This window comes from Dreissena polymorpha, chromosome 12 (assembly GCF_020536995.1).
Source record: "Dreissena polymorpha isolate Duluth1 chromosome 12, UMN_Dpol_1.0, whole genome shotgun sequence".
NCBI classification, from domain to species: domain Eukaryota; kingdom Metazoa; phylum Mollusca; class Bivalvia; order Myida; family Dreissenidae; genus Dreissena; species Dreissena polymorpha.
Window position 1 is genome coordinate 4475699 of NC_068366.1, and position 19632 is coordinate 4495330.

Sequence of the window (19632 nt, forward strand, 5' to 3'; positions counted from 1 at the left end):
GTGGCCCTAAGAGTAATGGCGTATCCTCTTAAAATTAAAACAAAATTGCTCTGGGCCATACAGCATTATTCGCAAATACGTTCAGGTCGCTGTACAGGATGTTGTATTTTGTACCGAGCTACGATGTGATGATTAGTTTTAATATCATGTGGGTATAGATCAGATAAGAAAACGAGTATTATAATGTCTGAGTTAATGCAAACAATGCAATAATAAACAATTTACCTTTATATATTCATTTTATTCCCGTTAAATGCATGATAATTTGTTTATTTACAGCGCGTGTAACCACGCAAAGCCGATACCTTCATACACACCTGTAATAGTTTTTTTTTTCGCTTATGGGAGAAGTTATTTTACGGATCAATGTATATATTTTTGTTGTCAGAATATCTTGCATAGTGGTGATTTTTTGTGTAAATTAGTGTAAATAAGTACTGCATGTGTGTCTATTACATTTACTACAACATTTATAGCCAATAATGCAAAGCTAATTATTTTAATTAATAACTGATCACAGGGACTGGGCAATAATAAAAGATCTCATGGACTGGGCAAATAGGTGAACAGGTGAAACTTTCTGGGTATTTTTTAAAAACAAAACATAATCAAATTATATTTATTTTGTGGTTTTTCTAACAATAGCACAGACTTTTGCTGTTCGAGTTTTGGTAAACGCGTATTTTCTTCAATTTTACAAGACGACAGCGATTACACGGTTTATTGCTTTATTGATAACCGTTACACTGCAGTCACTTATTAATATCTTAGTTAGAAGGTGATTTTTCAAGCGGTTCCGTAGTGTAGTGGTTACACGCTCGCTTCACATGTGAGAGGCCCAAGGTTCGAGCCCCAGTAGAATTAAATTATTTTATTTGTGTTCTATGTTGACTTTTTGTTTTGATGTAGACATTTTAGTTTAAATAAATATGCTGTTTTATTGTAACCATTTTTTGTTTTTATTATGCCCATGAAATATATGTGTGAGAGGGTGTGTGTGTGTGGGGGGGGGGGGGGTCGTAAACACATTAAAACTTTTACAGTGTTTTCATATCAATGAGTACTCAACCCCTATCGTAAATGAGCAACGTAAGAATAATTCCAGAATCATCCCCCTTGAAGTTGAGAAAATATGAAATTACGCTTACAAGATGAAGCAGATTTTTTAAAACCTACACAGTTCTGTTCCATTCATGAAAACTGCACATGGATGCCAGCTATAATTTTTAATGCGAAATTTTGTGAAAATCGCGAGGAAGTTAAAGTATTTCTTAAATAAATCAAATAATAAAAGTATTGTTTACACTTATACAATTGTCTGCTTCACTTTGCAATGTATGTGGAAATTTAGTGAAGAGGACCAATACCATGTATAGAATATGCATACATTTAGATTATTTTAGTTGAAGTAAGCTTTGAAATACCACTATACCTTTTTCCTTATTTTTGTTGTGTTTCGTGTTTATTTCCAAACGTAGTAATGTTAGTAAATCAAAATGCTCGGAGCGCATGCGTGTGACGTCATCAACTCTAGATATATGTACTGTATGTACAGTGATGTCCCCTCCATGTCTACCAAGTTGATATTGTCCAGAACACACATCGAAGTTGGAATTAAAAAAACCCTCAAGATACGTGTATAATAACCGAATAACGAGAAGTGCTTTTGTCTTGCATTCGACGTCACCTTCTTTACTTTTCTTCTTTACGTGTTTACATTATAAATGCAATGCATAAGTTGTCGCACACACAGATAATCATCAAGTTCATTTTAGAAACTTTACTTTTGTGATAATTCACAAAACGAAAACCTTAGATTTATAGCATGTTTATTTATTTGTAACCATTGATAAACATATTTATGTAAAGTGAAAACGAAACAAATTTTGCACACACATTATTTGTTAAGCAAAAATGAAATAGACCGGTACAATTCACATTACAACTTATATATGGGGCAGAAAGAAGGCGAATGTTTCCACAAATTCATCTTCATCTGTATAATTTGCTTATTATTGCATGTTTACAACTATTTATTTTGCTCATTATATCATCATTGATTTCTTTTTGGAAACCGAAATCACATTATTCATGGACCAACAATGAAATTACCTGGTAGAAATTTTAAAATACTGTTACATTAGTAATTTTTCAATGTAAGAAAAGACAGGCTCAATATGGACGATTAAAAACAGTTTTAAAAACATTTTACAGGTAAGGAATTAATTATTTTGTGGCATAACAACAAATGATTAGTAGTAGAAAACACACACCAACAATAAATGCTATGTAATGAAAAGCATGGTGTAAAAAAATAACATTCAACAATATGCGATGTATCACAGATAAAATATAATAATAAAATAAAAACGTATAAAACATACTATCACACATATGTATGTAATACTGAAATAACATCTTTACAACATTAAATATACAGGTCTAAAGTAAAAAGTATTATCAAGGCTAAAATATAAACATGATTTACAAATAAACTACAGACACAAAGCAGGTGTAAAAATTGAGTAAGGTAGAGAAACAAAAGGCAGTTTACATTACAAATATTAATATTGTTCACTGAATACCAAAACCTATCATTTTATGCCAGAAAAAAACAAAAAACAATTTTAAACCTTCAGCATTTTTATCGATTAATGATATCCTTGCAAAAACATTCAACTCATTGAAAAATAATAAAACAAATAGAAATAAATAATTGCCAACAAGCCCAAGTTTGCAGTGAAAGAGAATTTTATAAGTTGAAATGTGATTGACAAACTAGTAAGACAAATCACAACATTTTAATACAATAAAAGTTTGTTGTGGTTAAGAATAACTAAATAAATGTAACCTTTTTAACTTGAGCAAAATATTTATTTTTATCACAGTGAGACTCAATCTGACATTGTTGAATGTTTGTTTGAAACAAAGGATAAAGCAAAATCAGTGAAGTCTACTTTATAAACAACATTAAGAATACTTATGGCTGTTATCTGCTGCTAAACACACACCCTCATATGCCAGCCCTCACATGTCTTCATACATCTTCACATGTTCTATGGGGCCTATATATATATATATAAGTTCTTATTTTATACTGCAAGTGTTTTCATTCCCTAAGTTTAATGATGCTTTTTTATATATAATTTGAATTTCATTTATTTGGGCCGGGCTGCTCAAAACTTTAACAGCCAGTTAAGCAACAGCCTCTCATTTATGGATCAAGTTATTGTTAACCATCAAATAATTTGCATATGTTTGAAAACAATATGGCTTTTACATTTTTTTGGGTGTGGGTCTCAAATTAACAGAATGTTACTTTAAATGGCTGTTACAGTTTCGAGCAATCCTGCCCAGGCTGTAAACTTAAGTGGACATAAGTTTGGAAGCCAATGAGTCTCGACTGCTCCATGCCACACACTGGGGGTTGAGTGTTACTTCTTCTCATCAATTTTCTCAGGTTTTAGCGGTGTGGCGGGGCGCCATTCATCTAGCGCCGCCACGGTCATCATCTCGGACTGTTTCTCCTCTCGCCGTGCCTTTACTCGGAATGGCTCCCTGCCAATGAACAAACACATGAGCTGCGTTCTGGGAACACTAGGTTTCATATCCCATACATACGTACAATTGAGTCGGTGCATATGCATATATGACAATATAACATTAGCTATGTATAGCTATTTACCGACATACCGACCAACAATAACATCAGATGCTCTATAAATACTGTCCTAGTGTGTGAACATTCAGTCAATCTGTGTGATTATAAAATAGTTAAAGTCGACAGAAATATAACAGAGCATAATAATGAATTATAAACAAGAATGCTAACTTGTCACAAACATCCTTCATTCAAAAATTCAATGCAATGCCTCCATCCAAACATAAGATATTAAGCGAAAACTGCTTTTCGTTTCTTATTAATAGTGACCTTGACCTTAAACTGACTGACTTCTCATGCAATTTCAAACTATGTCTGAAGGTAAGCTTCTTACACAAAATTTTCCAGTTGGACTTTCAAGAGTGTGCATGACCCCTGTCTAAGGAACCCAGATTCCATGTGTAAACCCTAAACATTGCAGGGTTGCCTTAATCCTGCAAAGAGGACCTATGAGCCTTGTTCTGAGAAAACTGGACATTATGCTTGTGCTTAAAATATTTCCCAGATTACCCTGAGCAATGTGAACAGGCTATTTAGGGACAACACTTTTTAAATGTATGGTCTTTATTGCTTAAAAAAAGTCTCTTCTAAACAAAAATCGATTTTAGGAGGAAAGTGTCCTAACAGTTTAGCCTGTTTTAACTGCATTAATCAGGAATGACACTTTACACACATGCATTAAGCCCCGTTTTCCCTGAACAAGGATCCTATGATCCCCCCCACTGCGATGAAGTGAGGTGATGTTACCTGGGCTCGTTGAGGGAGGGCTTCAGCGGTACAAACGTGTCTGGCTGATGATGCCAGGGGCTGTTAGCACTGCAAGCACACCTCACAGTGAAACAGTTAGAACACACGCTCAATGTGACAGTACGGTGAGACATCACACAGTTTATAGGCTACATTCTACGTTAATGTACAAAACCTGCACACTCTACTGGAACACTGTGTTAATAAATACATATGCATTCAACAACAAAAAAGAAAATAACAAACACTTGATTACATAGCAGTACTCAATAACAAACATGCAAATAACTCTTATAAATATTAAATGTCATGTTTTATAGTTTAAGCACAATAAAAATGAATAAACATCAACTAAACGAGAGGCTCAAGAGGTCCTGGGTTGCTAACCTGATTATAATCAGTGTATATTGTAAATACAATTTTACTGATGATGATTTATGTATATTTGTGACTATACTAAAAGGTTAACATACACCATATTCCCCTTTCCTGAGCATTATGAGTGTTTCCTCTTATTATCTCCAATCCCTTATAGAATCCCAGGGGTGAAATAATAGTTTAATTCATTATAGAGAGAACTTATTGCGCTGTGCATGTTTCATATTCAATGTTTTTTACAAAAAGACCTAATTTTGCCTACAACCCTAAGCAACAAGATGATGCATTCAATTGATGTTATAGTCCCTTGTGGAAGCCTTGATAGTATTTATTCATTTGTCAATTTGAAGTCATTGTTCAAACTAAGGTCAATGGTAAGGTCAAAATGAGGTCAGAAGATTTGGATGTGCAGAGTGATGCATGGTAGTATCAAAGCTTTTTGATGAGTAAAATAGATGGTAATCTGATGGTAATTTGGATCAACAAGGAATTTGACTAAATGATTTGGTTAAAGTCCAAAAGTAGGTTTAAGACAAAATAAGGTCAGGTGATTTCCTTGTGTTGTAAGTATTCAAAGAAATCATTTATGTAAGTATTACAACTCAGTAAGGAACATTATTGATGTCAGACCAAACAAGTGATTTTAGTTTAACCAAATATTTTGCCCTTTTAAAGTAGTCTTACATTAAAACGAAGGTCGATGTCAAGGTCAAAATGAGGTAAAGGTGATGTGAGTTTCTTGATAGTGTTCATAGATAACATTCAAAGCATTTCAGTATGCAGCATTGAATTTAAATTTAACGCGTTATTTTTGGTTAAGCAAAACATTTGATCTTCTGAAACAGTCTTATGTCCCGAATAAGGTAAATGTCTAGGTAAGAATGAATTCAGTTGATGTGGGTGTATTGAGAATGTTCATATATAAGATCCTTTTTGGTATCAAAGCTTTAAGGATGCCAATTCATGTTAAACAAAATGTGTCATCAAGGATTCACCTTGTACAGAAAAACAGATGGAACAATGGACAGGCCTACCACTTTTTGCCTCTCAGCATCAGCACATGCCTGGAGCATAAAACTAGTCCAAATTGCCTGATATAAAGCACTAAACCAATTTCTAACTTCTTCAAACTGTGTTCGGGTGACTCTTACAATGTTGTGTACATATTAATTCCATGTGGACAACACACGACTATGTGGAAAACACATTACTATGTTGACAACACATGGGCAATTTATTAAAAAACAACAATGGACCAGTGACTTCACAAAGGTAAGTGGACAAAACTGACGGCGTGAGACATGGGAAACAACAACAACAACAATGAATAGGCATGGAACGTTGCACGACTAATACAATAACTGCTGTACGTACTCTTCAGGAACATATCTAGGCAAGAAACAACAAATTATATTCGTATTGTACATTAAATGTTTCATTTTCCACATTCGTCTATTACACAACAAGCTTTTAACCTACTACATTAACATAAGATATTAATATAAAGCTGCATATATCTACCGGTATATAATAAAACTGGGTTTGATTCGGCCATGAATCACAAATGCAGTCGACTTTTGTAAAAAAGCCTTTTAGTATACTTCAAACATTTGGAAAGTTGTCTGATGATTTGTTGTTATCATCATGTTTTCAAGTGATAATTATTTTGGCATTAAGACCAGTTTTCCCAGACCTTATGTTCAATATCTATTTGGGGCTTATACTTTTTCTAGTATTTGATCCACAATTTTTACATTTGGTGACCTAATTTTGGAGCAATATACAACACACAGCTATAAATAAATCAAGAACTATAAATTTAATGAAAAGCATTTATGTGTTTGCCACTATCTCATGAGTAACTGTAATTTCATGTTACAGTTTAACTCAACGCAGAAAAAACTATTCTGAATGAGATGTTTAAATCACATTACAGTTAGCCATCATTTACCTTCATTCCTCAGTTATTATGCACTAAAGGGTTCATGCAGATTAGCATTTCAAAATGCATGCATAGAGACACAACTCATTAGAATACCTTTCCTGAAAATATATCTGGAACAATTTAGGACAATCTTCCTCATATGGCCTTTTTGTTTTCTTCGTCTGATACCTAGTAAGATACTCTCTTTTAAATATGATTTAAATCTAACGTTTTATTTAATTTAAAAATAATTAAAAGCCACAGTACAACTTGCATGTAACATTCTATTAGCCAGCTGTGTACGAGTTAAAATATAACACCGTTTGGTACACAAGGCCGTTTAATAATCTTTGTATTATTATATATACCTTTATTTTCTTTCAGTTGTTTTGTGTTATTGTACAAATTGTTATTGGTATGTCATGCATACAAAAGAGCGCAGCGCTAACATCACTTAATAACCATGTGAGAAATAAATTCTAAGTAAAAAAATAATTTTTCTCAAGAAATACGCCTGCTGGGATTATTATAAATATAATTTTGTGCATGTGGGACTCATTATTTGACTGTTTATATGATATAAAAGAGGCAAATTACAAGACCATGAAGAATCTATTGATTTTTATGAAATTTCATTCAAGGGTAAACTATGAAAATGATTGTTAAAACTCTGATAGTCAAATATGCACCAAATTGGACACAGAGTCATGTCCTACAAGGTAGAATATTGACTGGTCACATGGTACATGACAGCTGATTGGATGATATTAATAGGTATGAAATTAATATTTCAGTATCTCATGTGATGAAGTACATTACCAACAGATAAGCAGTATTCCAATAAGTAAAACAACGACACATATTTCAATATTGAGCATCATGTGGTTCCTGTGACAACGACACATATTTCAATATTGAGCATCATGTGGTTCCTGTGACAAAGACACATATTTCAATATTGAGCATCATGTGGTTCCTGTGACAACGACACATATTTCAATATTGAGCATCATGTGGTTCCTGTGACATATTTCAATATTGAGCATCATGTGGTTCCTGTGACAAACATTATTAAGACCATTTCAATAATGCACGCAATCTTGAATATACCTACAAATAGACATTTTAATATTGAATGCTATTAGAGAGCTATAAAACAAATTAACTTCCAGTATTACACACAGTGTAAAACCTACAAACAGAAAATATCAACAATTAAAATTGCACAAAATTACATTATTGTTTATGATTTCAAACAATGTGGTACCTATAACATCTGTAGACCAGACTTGTGTTACGAACTGTAAACCAGCCTTCCATCTCTGAATATCCTAGCTATCTTGTCTAAAGTCCATAATAAATGTCATTATCTTGACAATATTTATAACTGAAATGATTACAAATGGCTTCTTTTCAATGCAGGTAAGTCAACAGCCTGTAACCGTATTCCATTGTTATACTGATTAATGTGCTGATTGCATGCGTACTTAATACAGGTTTAACTGAGACAGGGGTTTCAACTTTTGAACCTTTTACCTTTAGATTAGTATTTCGACACATATGTAGTTCATCAGAAAGTTAAATATAATTAAAGACCTTTCTTACTATATTCAAGATTTTAAGGCTTCATCTGCAAACCTTAGATACAGATGAGCAGCAAACAGCATAAAACCTGAACAGACAGCGAGTACTCCCAGGCTGTTCTGGTTTTATGCTGTTTGCACATAGCCATTTCACTTTGCTTCTGAGTGGGAAATGGTTAAAAGGAAAGTTTGCATATTTGGATAAAGTTTATATCGGTTATATAAATATAGTAAGCATTTAAGGTAAATGACTGAACTATCATTACGCATTCACATCTTAGTTTAAATCCATTCAGGTTTGAAACTTTTATATCATACACTAAAAACAAATTTGTTTTGTATCATTTCAATAAACCTGGAGACAATTTCAAAATCTGAGAATGTAATTGGTGGAACTTCAAAAAAAATCTTATTTAAAGACTTTTAAAGTTCAGCAAAAGGATGCTTAAACAGCCAATAAGGATTCCTGCACAAAATGTTTAACCACAATATCTGGGTACCTAGGGTTAGATCTAAAGGAAAACCCCTAAGCCTAGCCCTATTGTTTCAAGAATGTTTTCTGGACAGAATGGCCCACATTCAGCTGAGATCACACGTGACCTACAGTTGAAGGTTAGCAGTCAGCAATTTTGTTTGCCCTATTGAAAATGTACAGGTACCGAGCCAAATGGGTAAAATTAGCTGAAAAAACACTAAAATATGGAAAATTTGCCCCGCGAAATCTTCAAATTGGGAATTGTGTGTTTACTTACCCAAAGTCAATGACAGGCAGGGTGGATCCCAGCTTGTGGAACTGGGAGGAATACTCCGGGGTCTTGTATGGCTTGTCCCCAGGGGCACTCTCCCCGATACCATTACGCTTGTCTATCGTCTCCACTGGCAACAAAAGCAAAAAATGCATCCAAAAATTATACAACAGTTGTGTAGTCCGCACAGGCCCATCAGGTAAAATAATTTCCACCTAAACTGGATTTTCCTGAATTTGTCACATTGTTTCAACGAAAAAAATACAACAAAAGTGGAAAATGTCGTCCCTGAAAAACCTATGCAGACTGCACAGTATAATCTGGGACAGCACTTTACACACATGCATTTAACATTTTTACAACGAGAGAGAATGACTAAGCTGCCCAGCACTAAGCTGACACCTGTGATCTCTGATAGCATGAACATTTGGGCCACGCTCTGTGAAAAGGGAGCATAATTCATGTGCGTAAAGTGTCGTCCCAGATTAGCTTGAGCAGTCAGCACAGGCTAATCAGGAACGACAATATCCATTTTTTATGATATTTTTCGTTTTAAGAAAGTCTCCAAAATCAAGTTTAGGCGTAAAGTGTTGTCCCTTAATAAGCCTGTGCAGACTGCACTTGCTGAAATAGGATGACACCATGCAAATGCATTCAGTTTTACCGGAGTGTGCCTCATATATGTAATATATGTCAATATCAGGTTAATATTGGCAAGCTAGTGACGTCACAAAAAAACCTTTCAATTAAATGGGCATTATGACATGACATTGTGATCAGTTGAGCTGACAACTTAAAAAAATAGTGAACACATTGTTTGGCCTGATCTGGGATTCTAACCTGAAACACTTTGAATTGAAATCAACTTTGTTTCCATAAGATCACGCAGGCTATTAACAAAGTATTTTTAACAGTATGTTTGTAACACACATATTCTCCAAATTATCAATGGAAAGCATTACAATTCTTTATCATTTTACCAATTACAATTTATGATTATTTATTAACAAACCTTTATTTGTAACTTTCCTTTAAGTTAGAAATGTGAGTTCGCTTTTTTCAAAAATAATCTATTTTGACTCTATGACATTTTTTTAAATCCTTATTTTGCCAAACTGTGAACAAGTCCCTTTTTAATCCTTTCATTTAATATGTAATGATAAGCCTTTATGGCTTTCAACAAGGATAATCTGTAACTCATAAGCCTGATGGCTGTCAACAAGACTGATATGTAACTCATAAGCCTCTATGGCTTTCAACAAGGATAATCTGTAACTCATAAGCCTCTATGGCTTTCAACAAGACTGATATGTAACTCATAAGCCTCTATGGCTTTCAACAAGGATAATCTGTAACTCATAAGCCTCTATGGCTTTCAACAAGGATCATATGTAACTCATAAGCCTCTATGGCTTTCAACAAGGATAATCTGTAACTCATAAGCCTCTATGGCTTTCAACAAGGATCATATGTAACTCATAAGCCTTTATGGCTTTCAACAAGAATCATATGTAACTCACAATTTCTTCCACGTCCAAACAACATGCTGTGTGTGATCTCATCTGCCGACGTGTGTGTTGCCTGGTGGCGGCCGTTGAAGTGACACTTCATCCCTCTATTGGAAAGGCCTGGGTCCAGAAGCCACTCGTTACTTGAGTTCATGTACGTGTCTGGGGAAACAGTGGACAGACTGCAGTGAGTAGGACAGCCTATGATGGCGTCTTTATATATGAGGCTCACACTGGGAAAAGTGGACTGAATGCATGTGTGTAAGGTGTTGTCCCAGATTAGCCTGTGCAGTCTGCACGGATAGTCAGGGACAACACTTTCTGCCTTCTCTGAATTTTTGTTTAGAAGAAACTCCATTAAAACAAAATATTCCATAAAATGGAGTGTTGTCCCAGATTAGCCTGCACAGACTGCACAGGCTTATCTGGGAAGGCACTTTCTGCACATGCATCAAGTCCTGGTTTCCCTGAGAGCGATTAATATCGGTAGGCAAATAAGTGAAGTACACAAAAATATCAGTGAGAAATATGGTTAGTGTTGGATAATGATTTAGTGAGGGTTAAAACATTAACTTTTAGGCTTAGAAAGTAGTTCAGATTTTCATACCAAGCCCTATAATGCTTGAAAATGACTTACTCAATGTTTTCACATTTTCAATTATCAACATGTTTTATTCAATATGTTTATGTATTGGAAAATATCAATATCAACACATGAATTGCTTTAAAATGCATTTTCAGCTAAAAATCTCAGGTTACAATCAATTGCAATTTCCGATAGAATATACTCTTTTACTTTAAAAGCAATTAATTATTACATTAATACATGTTTTTTACAACAAAGTTGCACAACATTATGATAAATATTTGTACAGATACCAATAATCGTTATGCCAATGTTATGAAATCCACATTTTTTACACAGTGATACAATTGTCAACAATAAAACACCATAGTAAAAAACCTTAGAGTTTAGAAACGTATGATCCTAAACTGCAATATTATTTCATTTATGGTTTTACTAGAATAATTAAATTGCGCCATGCTCTGTGAAAAATGGGTTTAATGCATGTGCCTAAAATGTCATCCCAGATTAGCCTGTGAAGTCCACACAGGCTAATCAGGCACAACACTTTCCGCTTTAATATTTTTTGTTTTAAGAAAGTCTCTTCTTAGCAAAAATCAAGTAACAGCGGAAAGTATCATCTGAGATAAGCCTGTGCAGACTGCACAGGCTAATCCGGGAAAACACTTTATGCACATAAATTAAACCGCCTTTTCACAGAGCGCTGCTCAATTATATTTTAAATTAACAAAACTTCAACAGTACTAACACAACAGCTTTAAATTCCTTTCCATACACAGCGAAGTTACAAACTGGGACCACAATACCTTGAGTTCTCTGATATCAAATATGATATCTAGTATCTTAAAGGTGGCACCCAATACTCATGGTTCAAGCTTTGTGCAGGATCAGATTTCCTCTAGGACAATACAAATTAGTGGTATGTGACCATATCTAATTGACACCAGTACATGTGTAGCTGAGTGATCAGCGCTATTCCTTCCAGCTAAGGTCATCAATCTGGTCTTTGAGCCAGAGTAAAATGGTATTTTTAATTGTAAAAGCATTTATTTTTTGCTCTTTGATGGACTTAACTAAAATAAGAAAAAAAAAACAAAGTTTTAATTAAATAAATGAAATCTCTTTAAAATTAAAAAAAAACAACATTCAACCACATTTTATACATTAATTTTACTCTTATTTATAAGCTTTTCCAGTCAAATGACTTTTTTCAAAGGGGTAAATTTGCATTAAGAATTGAATTGTTGTATTACAGAAAAAATATATTAAATATGTTGCTGGAACAAAGCTTATCATAACAATTGTTTGTTTTCTGACTTGATAATTAAATGCTTAACTCTGTTCTGTTCTATGCATGCAAGAAGATTCTGTGAATGATGACGGTGTGTGACTGATCACTTTTATCTCATTTTTATATAACAGTATTAGAGGGGGTAATCACATGATAGTCAAGATGGCGTCGGCCATGTTGTGGCAGGTATATTTCGCTGTTTTAAACCCTTTATTACTTGTATTAATTTTTAAATGCCACTCACTTTCCAGCCACATCAGCAAGAAAGCTAGTAACATTTATTTTGTATTAATATTTGTTCCATATCTTGACTTAACTTGCTGCAAAATTTCTTTGCCAGATGACCTAATTACAGCTCCACTAAGAAAATTGTCGGGGAGTAAAGTTGAGTTATAAATCACCTTTATACTGATATGGCTGAACAGTGAGCGTCACTTTAATATTAAACAAAAGTAATAAACGGTACACAATGGTGAAATACAACTGTCTCGGCATGGCTGCCACCATCATGACTAAGATTACCCCCTCTGACCATATAAAACTAATTGTACCAACACTGGTCACTTAACAGGTGAAACAATAAACCTTGTCACCTTGCAATATCGCCCCATACAGATAACAAGCCTGCAATATGCATTGAAAAAATGTATAAGAAATATCAATAACTGGTAAATTATCATGTATATAAAAGTATACATAAATATATACTTATTTAGATGTAAAAAATTATATAAATATACACATATTTATATAAAATTAAGCATATTTTTAAAAACTACAAAATTTAATGTGCTTAAATGGCTTGTCTTGAACAAATGTTTGGAAATTACCAAAACCATTCAATATAATAACTGAAGATCAATATGGAAATGTGAGTGCCAATTTCAATTGAGCTTGGATCTGGGAAAATATGGCTTGATGCATGCGCGTACAGTGATATCCCAGATTAGAATATGTCTGCACAGGCTAATCAGGGACAAAACTTTACGCATAATTTTTTGGAAGAAGAGACTGTAAAATGAAATACACCATAAATACCGAAAGGTTCATCCCTGATTAGCCTTTGCAGAATTAACAGGCTAATCAGGGACCACACTTTAAGCTCATGCATTAAGCCTGGTTTTCACAGAGCAAGGCTTAATTAATTTCAACACACATATGGTGCATATATTGCAGCTATCTGTATATAAGATACTCCTAGAACCACTATAAAGCCATGCATTTATAATTCTGGTACAATAAATATCACATGCAAGGTTTCCACAATGCATAGAATGAAATTGCAGATGGTAAATCAAAGGATGACGGTGTAATTATTGTACCTTCTTCATATTTCTTTATCATATACAATAATTTCACATTCAAAATATTCGAGTCACACTCTAGGAAAATGGGACTAAATGCATGTTGGTAAGGCTTATCATGGTGACACTTTACGCCCTTACTTAATTTTTATTAGAATAGACTTCTTTTAAAAGAAACCCACATACATTAAACCCCATTTTCACAGAGGGCATCTAATTTATTACCGGATTATTATTGGCTGCACTATACATGTACCAATTTTATCAGCAAGGCTGCATGCAACTCAATGCTTATCAAAAAAGTGTACCCAACTACTGCCAAAACTACTGGGTGGTTCCAGTCTTTTCCCTCAAACACTTGTCAACTATTATAATTATGTAAAAATCTTACTGGCCAATTTGTTAAGACATAGTTGACGCACTGAAAGATACGTATTTAGCATTATGAATTAACACTTTCAAATTATCATAGAGACCATATTAATGAATTCACCCTTCACCACTTACCGGTATATACGCACTTGTGTGCATGTGTAAATCCCTTAGAAATTTAAATTCAATAAAAGACCTTTCTTACTAGATTAAGTTTTAAAGGCTTCATTTCCAACTCTAAGATACTGATGAGCAGCAAAAAGCAAGAAACCTGAACAGACTGCGAGTTACTCGCAGGCTGTTCTGGTTTTATGCTGTTTGCTCAAAGCAATTACCCTTTGCTTCTGAGTGGGAAAGGTAAAATCAAAGTTAATGACTTAAGCATGTGTGCATAAAGTGAAGCAACACAAATATATTCATTATGTTTGTAAGTTTGTTCTAAGTTGTTTTTCCCTTCTAATACTTGTCTTTTAATTATAACTTATCACACATCAACTTAATCCATTAGATTGAAGTCATTAGCTCGATCCTGTTGCTTCACACACAAATGCAGGTTTAAATGTAGAAATATGATTTGGTAATAACAAAAAATTGTTTTAAATTAACAAGCTCGCCAAATAAATAACAAATCAATTAGAATTCAGAGAGACCAACACAGCCGTCAATATATGCAACCCTTTTTGTAAAGTATAAACAGTCATAACCTTCAATTACCCACCTCAAATTCTATACAGAGCTTTGTCAAATCAACATTTTTTAAGGAGGGCCAAATAGCTTTTCTTAAAAAGAAAACATCAGGATGAGTGTTGTCTTACAAAACATGCATGTTTCTTATTTGACATAGTCTGCTGAACATTCTGTAAACATGCAATAACATGTCCAAATAAGATGTGTAAGATTGTACATAAACTAAACTTAATCATAACATGAATGATGTTAAACTAACAAATCTCTACCATGACATGATGTGGAATCCTCAGTTGACTTAATCTGAAATCAACTTTTTACTGAAATAATGAAAAAAACATAGGCAATAGTAGGTGCATTTTTAAATACATAAATACGACTTGAACTAAAAGGATATTGTATAAAAAGACTTCTGAAAACGCCAAGTAAAAGACAAAATGAAAATTTTAAAAAGTCTGGAGTTGTAAAGAAATCCTTTTGTGAGTAATGCCTACATACCTAAACAAATAAATACTTGATAATTAATGTTAGAATAAACAAACAACAAAGATAAATTCACATATAAATCACACATGTAAATACCTAATTTAAAGGTTAACAATGACACTTTGCATTTATTTCTTATGTTTAAGCTGTTGCAGTAAGCTAACTTGGTAGTAGAAGCAGGGGCATAAGACTGTATTGCGTATGACTTTGACATATAAAAAGCAAGCAGGTAAACTAAATGAATCCTAAAATCCTGAAATGTCTCTTTTCTTCATTCAGAAGGGATCTTGGCAATTATATAATTTAACATTTACATTATGTTTTTTGCTTGTAGTGTAACTTAATCTAAAATTAATTATCACTTCATACAAAAATGTTCATCAGGAAATAAAACCTCTATAGTTTGATCAAATAAAAGCTTAAATTGATTGGGATCATTGAAAATCACATAGAAACAACCAAATAAAGCCCAAACACATATTACCACTTAGAATCATGTACATGTTCTGAGCTAAAAAAACATACACAGGTGATAAACATTCAGGAAAAAATATGATAAAATTGTTAACAATATTAAACATGATTTTATATAAATAATTTATTTTGATGGTTTTTGAATTAACAGAATTCATTTGACCTTTTGACAATCCTTTTCTTCCATTTTGAGCGAATTTCCCTCTGCCAAAAAGAACTTTCTTACCAAAGGATGCTATGTGACATTAAAAAGTAATAAACTGACCAAGATATGAGTTGTGTTCTGAGAAAACTGGGCATAATGCATGTGCCTAAAGCGTTGTCCCAGATTAGCCTGTGCAATGCGACAGGCTAATCAGGGACAACACTTTCCGCTTTTATGACATTTTTCGCATAAATGAAGTCTATTCTTAGCAAAAATCCAATTTAGGCGGAAAATGTCATCCCTGATTAGCTAATCTGGGACAACACTTTATGCACATGCATTAAGCCCAGTTTTCTCAAAACACGACTCATATGAGGGGTACTCTGTGAAAACAAGGCCTAAAAAGTCATCTTCGATTAGCCTGTGCAGTCAGCATAGGCTAACCAGGGGCAACAATTTCTACTTTGAAGGAATTTTTAGAAAAAAAGAATGTTCTTCATAAGGAAATTTCAGTGCACTGGATCCTCAGGGACAACACTTTTCACACATGCATTAAGCCTGGTCCTGGAGCGCTGCTCATTTGAGTCGCGTTCTGAGAAAACTGGGCATAATACATGTGTGTAAAGTATCCGCTGTAATGACATTTTCTTTAAATAAAGTCTCTTCTTAGCAAAATCCAATTTAGGCTGAAAATGTTGTCCCTGATTAGCCTGTGCAGACTGCACAGGCTAATCTGGATCAACACTTTACGCACATGCATTAAGCTCAGTTTTCTCAGAACCCGACTCATTTACATTTGCTTTAGTATCAAAGCCAAGCTGAAGTGATTTTGTTTAATACTAAATCGTAAAAAAGCATCAGTGGCTCAAAGTAAATGTAATGAAAGGCTTTTGCTATTAAAGAATGTAGAAGCAATTGATATGCCTAGATTACCAGACAAGATGTAGAAGCATCAAATGAGTTCTTACAAGGATATGGCCGCATCGCCTTCCAGTTGGTCTCAAATATTTCTGCCGCCGGATATTTGGGGTTGGCTGGGTCAGCGATATACTTGATGCGCGATTTCCAATCAGGCCCTGAACTGCAAAATGACATGAAAGGCTGTGTATATTTTTTAACCAACCTTAATCACAGTTTATTTTGTAATCAAAAAGTAAATTTTATTGCACACCTTATTTACACGTTATTGTGAAACCAAAGAGTACCCGAAATAATGTGCTTATTGCAACAATAAGCTATATGCATAATTTTGTACCCAAAAATGGAATAATAATAAATGGAAGGAAATCTTGTAACATTTGCATGCATAATGCTGTAAGCAACTCACTTTATTTTGGGTGGGCAATAATCTTCAAACATTAATATTAAAATTCATACTTTCGAACAATAGATTTTTAAATAAGAAAAAAATCACTTATATAAAAACCTGCCTTATTTAACAGAAAATCAGAAAATGTAAAAAAAATATGATTACACAATTATTAGTCATAAATAGGAAACAAAAGAAAACATGATCCTTTAAAAGCCATAACAAAAGCCAAAAATTTTGGTGATCAAACATAAATACGATTACCGGAAAAAAAAACCTTCGGAAGAAACACCCTTCCCTAAAAACGGCATAGCGGAAGAAACCCCCTTTCACATTTTGCAAACACGGAACAAACACCCTTTCATAGCGGAACAACCCCCTCTAAGTTTTAAAACAGGCAGAATAAACACCCTTTCATAGCGGAATAAACACCCTTCCTAATTGTTATTAAAAATCCATATATATGAAGGTGCGGAAATCTGCTTAAAGAAGTGTACCAGTCGTTTGTTAATAAGTTGTTAATGATACACATTAAATATTCAAGCTGTGAATCTCAAACATCATTATCGTGATAATTGACTCGTTAAATTCTCAAATGAGAATAATAATTAGTAATCTGAAACACACTTCCGAATTTTTAATGTTAACACGACGTTTACAAATGCTTCCAATATAGTCATCATTTTCCCAACAAAAGAGCATAATTTTCACGGCAATGTACAAGGTCAAGCGTGCGTGTAATTAGTTTTTGATGCAAACTGTGTAGCGCAGATAACATTGAATTCTGTCGATTTCGGTTAAAAGTGTCTTTGGTATTTTTTAACACAAATATATCCTGATAATTTGATATTTCCTCTTAATTAATTTCAAATCAAACACGCCGTATCTTTATCGTTACGGTCTTTTAGTTGAGTAATTATTGAAACAGTAATTGTACTGTATACTGTAAATGATACATTAAATATTCAAGCTGTGAATCTCAAACATTGTTATGGTAATAAAACGAATAATTTATGATTGGGGAAAAATAAGTAGTATTGAAGGATGAAATCGACACAAATATAATATAATATATTATCATTTATTTACAAAGATCAAACAAGCATAGATCTATATTTAAAAGCAATAAACAAATAGTTGATGAAACAATACACGCATTTACCGGTTTTCACGATAAAACAGACATATTATAAAAAAAACTAATGCATAAAAAGGTGTGAGTATGACTGAGTCTACAACACCCTTCCCTTAAAACACACAATTATAGCCTAATGCTTTATCCGATGGCCTGCAAGAACTCGCGGATGGTCACTCCCCCTTTGTGTACTGCTGACACAAAGTCAACAGCAGTGATTCATTCGGGCCTTCCTCTTATGTCTGGATGGCTGTCGCACCCCCAACGCTTGCTAACCGATGACTTTGCTTTCTTTGCAGTAACCCTGGTAACATAACATCTGTCCGCCCTTGTTTTTCTTATTGATTCATAAATTCACACGAGCCGCACATTTTTGGAAATGAATGAAAGGCGCCGATCATGACACAACTTCTCAACATTATCACCAATATCCAGTACATTAAAGGACATTGATTTTAATTAAATGAAGGTGTGATAATCTATTTCCAAACTGCTTTGTGCTGATTAAAGAAGTGTACCGGCAGTTTGTTCACAAGTTGTTAACGCTGAAATGCTCGAGTGAATTTGACTTGCACTCGTTAAACTGAGATTATAAGATTTTTATATGTGTTGAAATGTACTATATTGATAAAAATATGTTACAATAACACAAAATAGGCAATAAAACTTATACATTGAAGACGAAATTCATAAAATGCAACAAAGACAAATGAGCGCCCTGAGCCGATTGTGACAAAGATATACATACATATTTTCCTACAATAACAGAAGCATTCGTCTTTTTATAAGGATCGGAGTTAGTGTTCAAGAATAGATAGCGTTTTACACATTTTATATAATTTAATAAATATTTGATAAAATCGTGCATATTCTTCCTTGAATCCCTCATACTCATAACGCTATGGAAGGGGGTTTATTCCGCATATGCAAAACTAGCGTAGGGGTTTATTCCGCATATGCAAAACTAGCGAGGGTGTTTATTCCGCATATGCAAAACTAGCGAGGGGGTTTATTCCGCATATGCAAAACTAGCGAGGGGGTTTATTCCGCATATGCAAAACTAGCGAGGGGGTTTATTCCGCATATGCAAAACTAGCGAGGGGGTTTATTCCGCATATGCAAAACTAGCGAGGGGGTTTAATTCGCATATGCAAAACTAGCGAGGGTGTTTATTCCGTGCTTGCAAAATGTGAAAGGGGGTTTCTTCCGCTATGCCGTTTTTGGGGATGGGGGTTTCTTCCGAAGGGGGTTTCTTCCGTACACCCATAAATACAAATAAATGTTTTTGTAGATTAA

The 19632-nt window shown here is 33.9% G+C and overlaps 1 protein-coding gene across 9 annotated transcripts in view; it reads right to left on the reverse strand.

Annotated features, from left to right (window-relative positions):
* Nucleotides 1–1812: 1812 nt before the first annotated feature.
* LOC127853844 (spermatogenesis-associated serine-rich protein 1-like) overlaps nucleotides 1813–19632 on the reverse strand; it is a 34555-nt gene continuing 16735 nt past the window's right edge. For 3 of the 9 annotated variants that reach the window (XM_052388639.1, XM_052388641.1, XM_052388640.1), the window contains 7 exons: nucleotides 16861–16973; nucleotides 14120–14149; nucleotides 10560–10709; nucleotides 9046–9169; nucleotides 6161–6175; nucleotides 4409–4477; nucleotides 1813–3558 (listed from right to left, as the gene is read on the reverse strand). In XM_052388639.1, the coding sequence (XP_052244599.1) occupies nucleotides 3435–3558; nucleotides 4409–4477; nucleotides 6161–6175; nucleotides 9046–9169; nucleotides 10560–10709; nucleotides 14120–14149; nucleotides 16861–16973 (625 nt within the window). In that variant the 3' untranslated portion in view covers nucleotides 1813–3434. The other 6 variants (XM_052388647.1, XM_052388646.1, XM_052388643.1 and 3 more) reach the window with 5 other exon arrangements.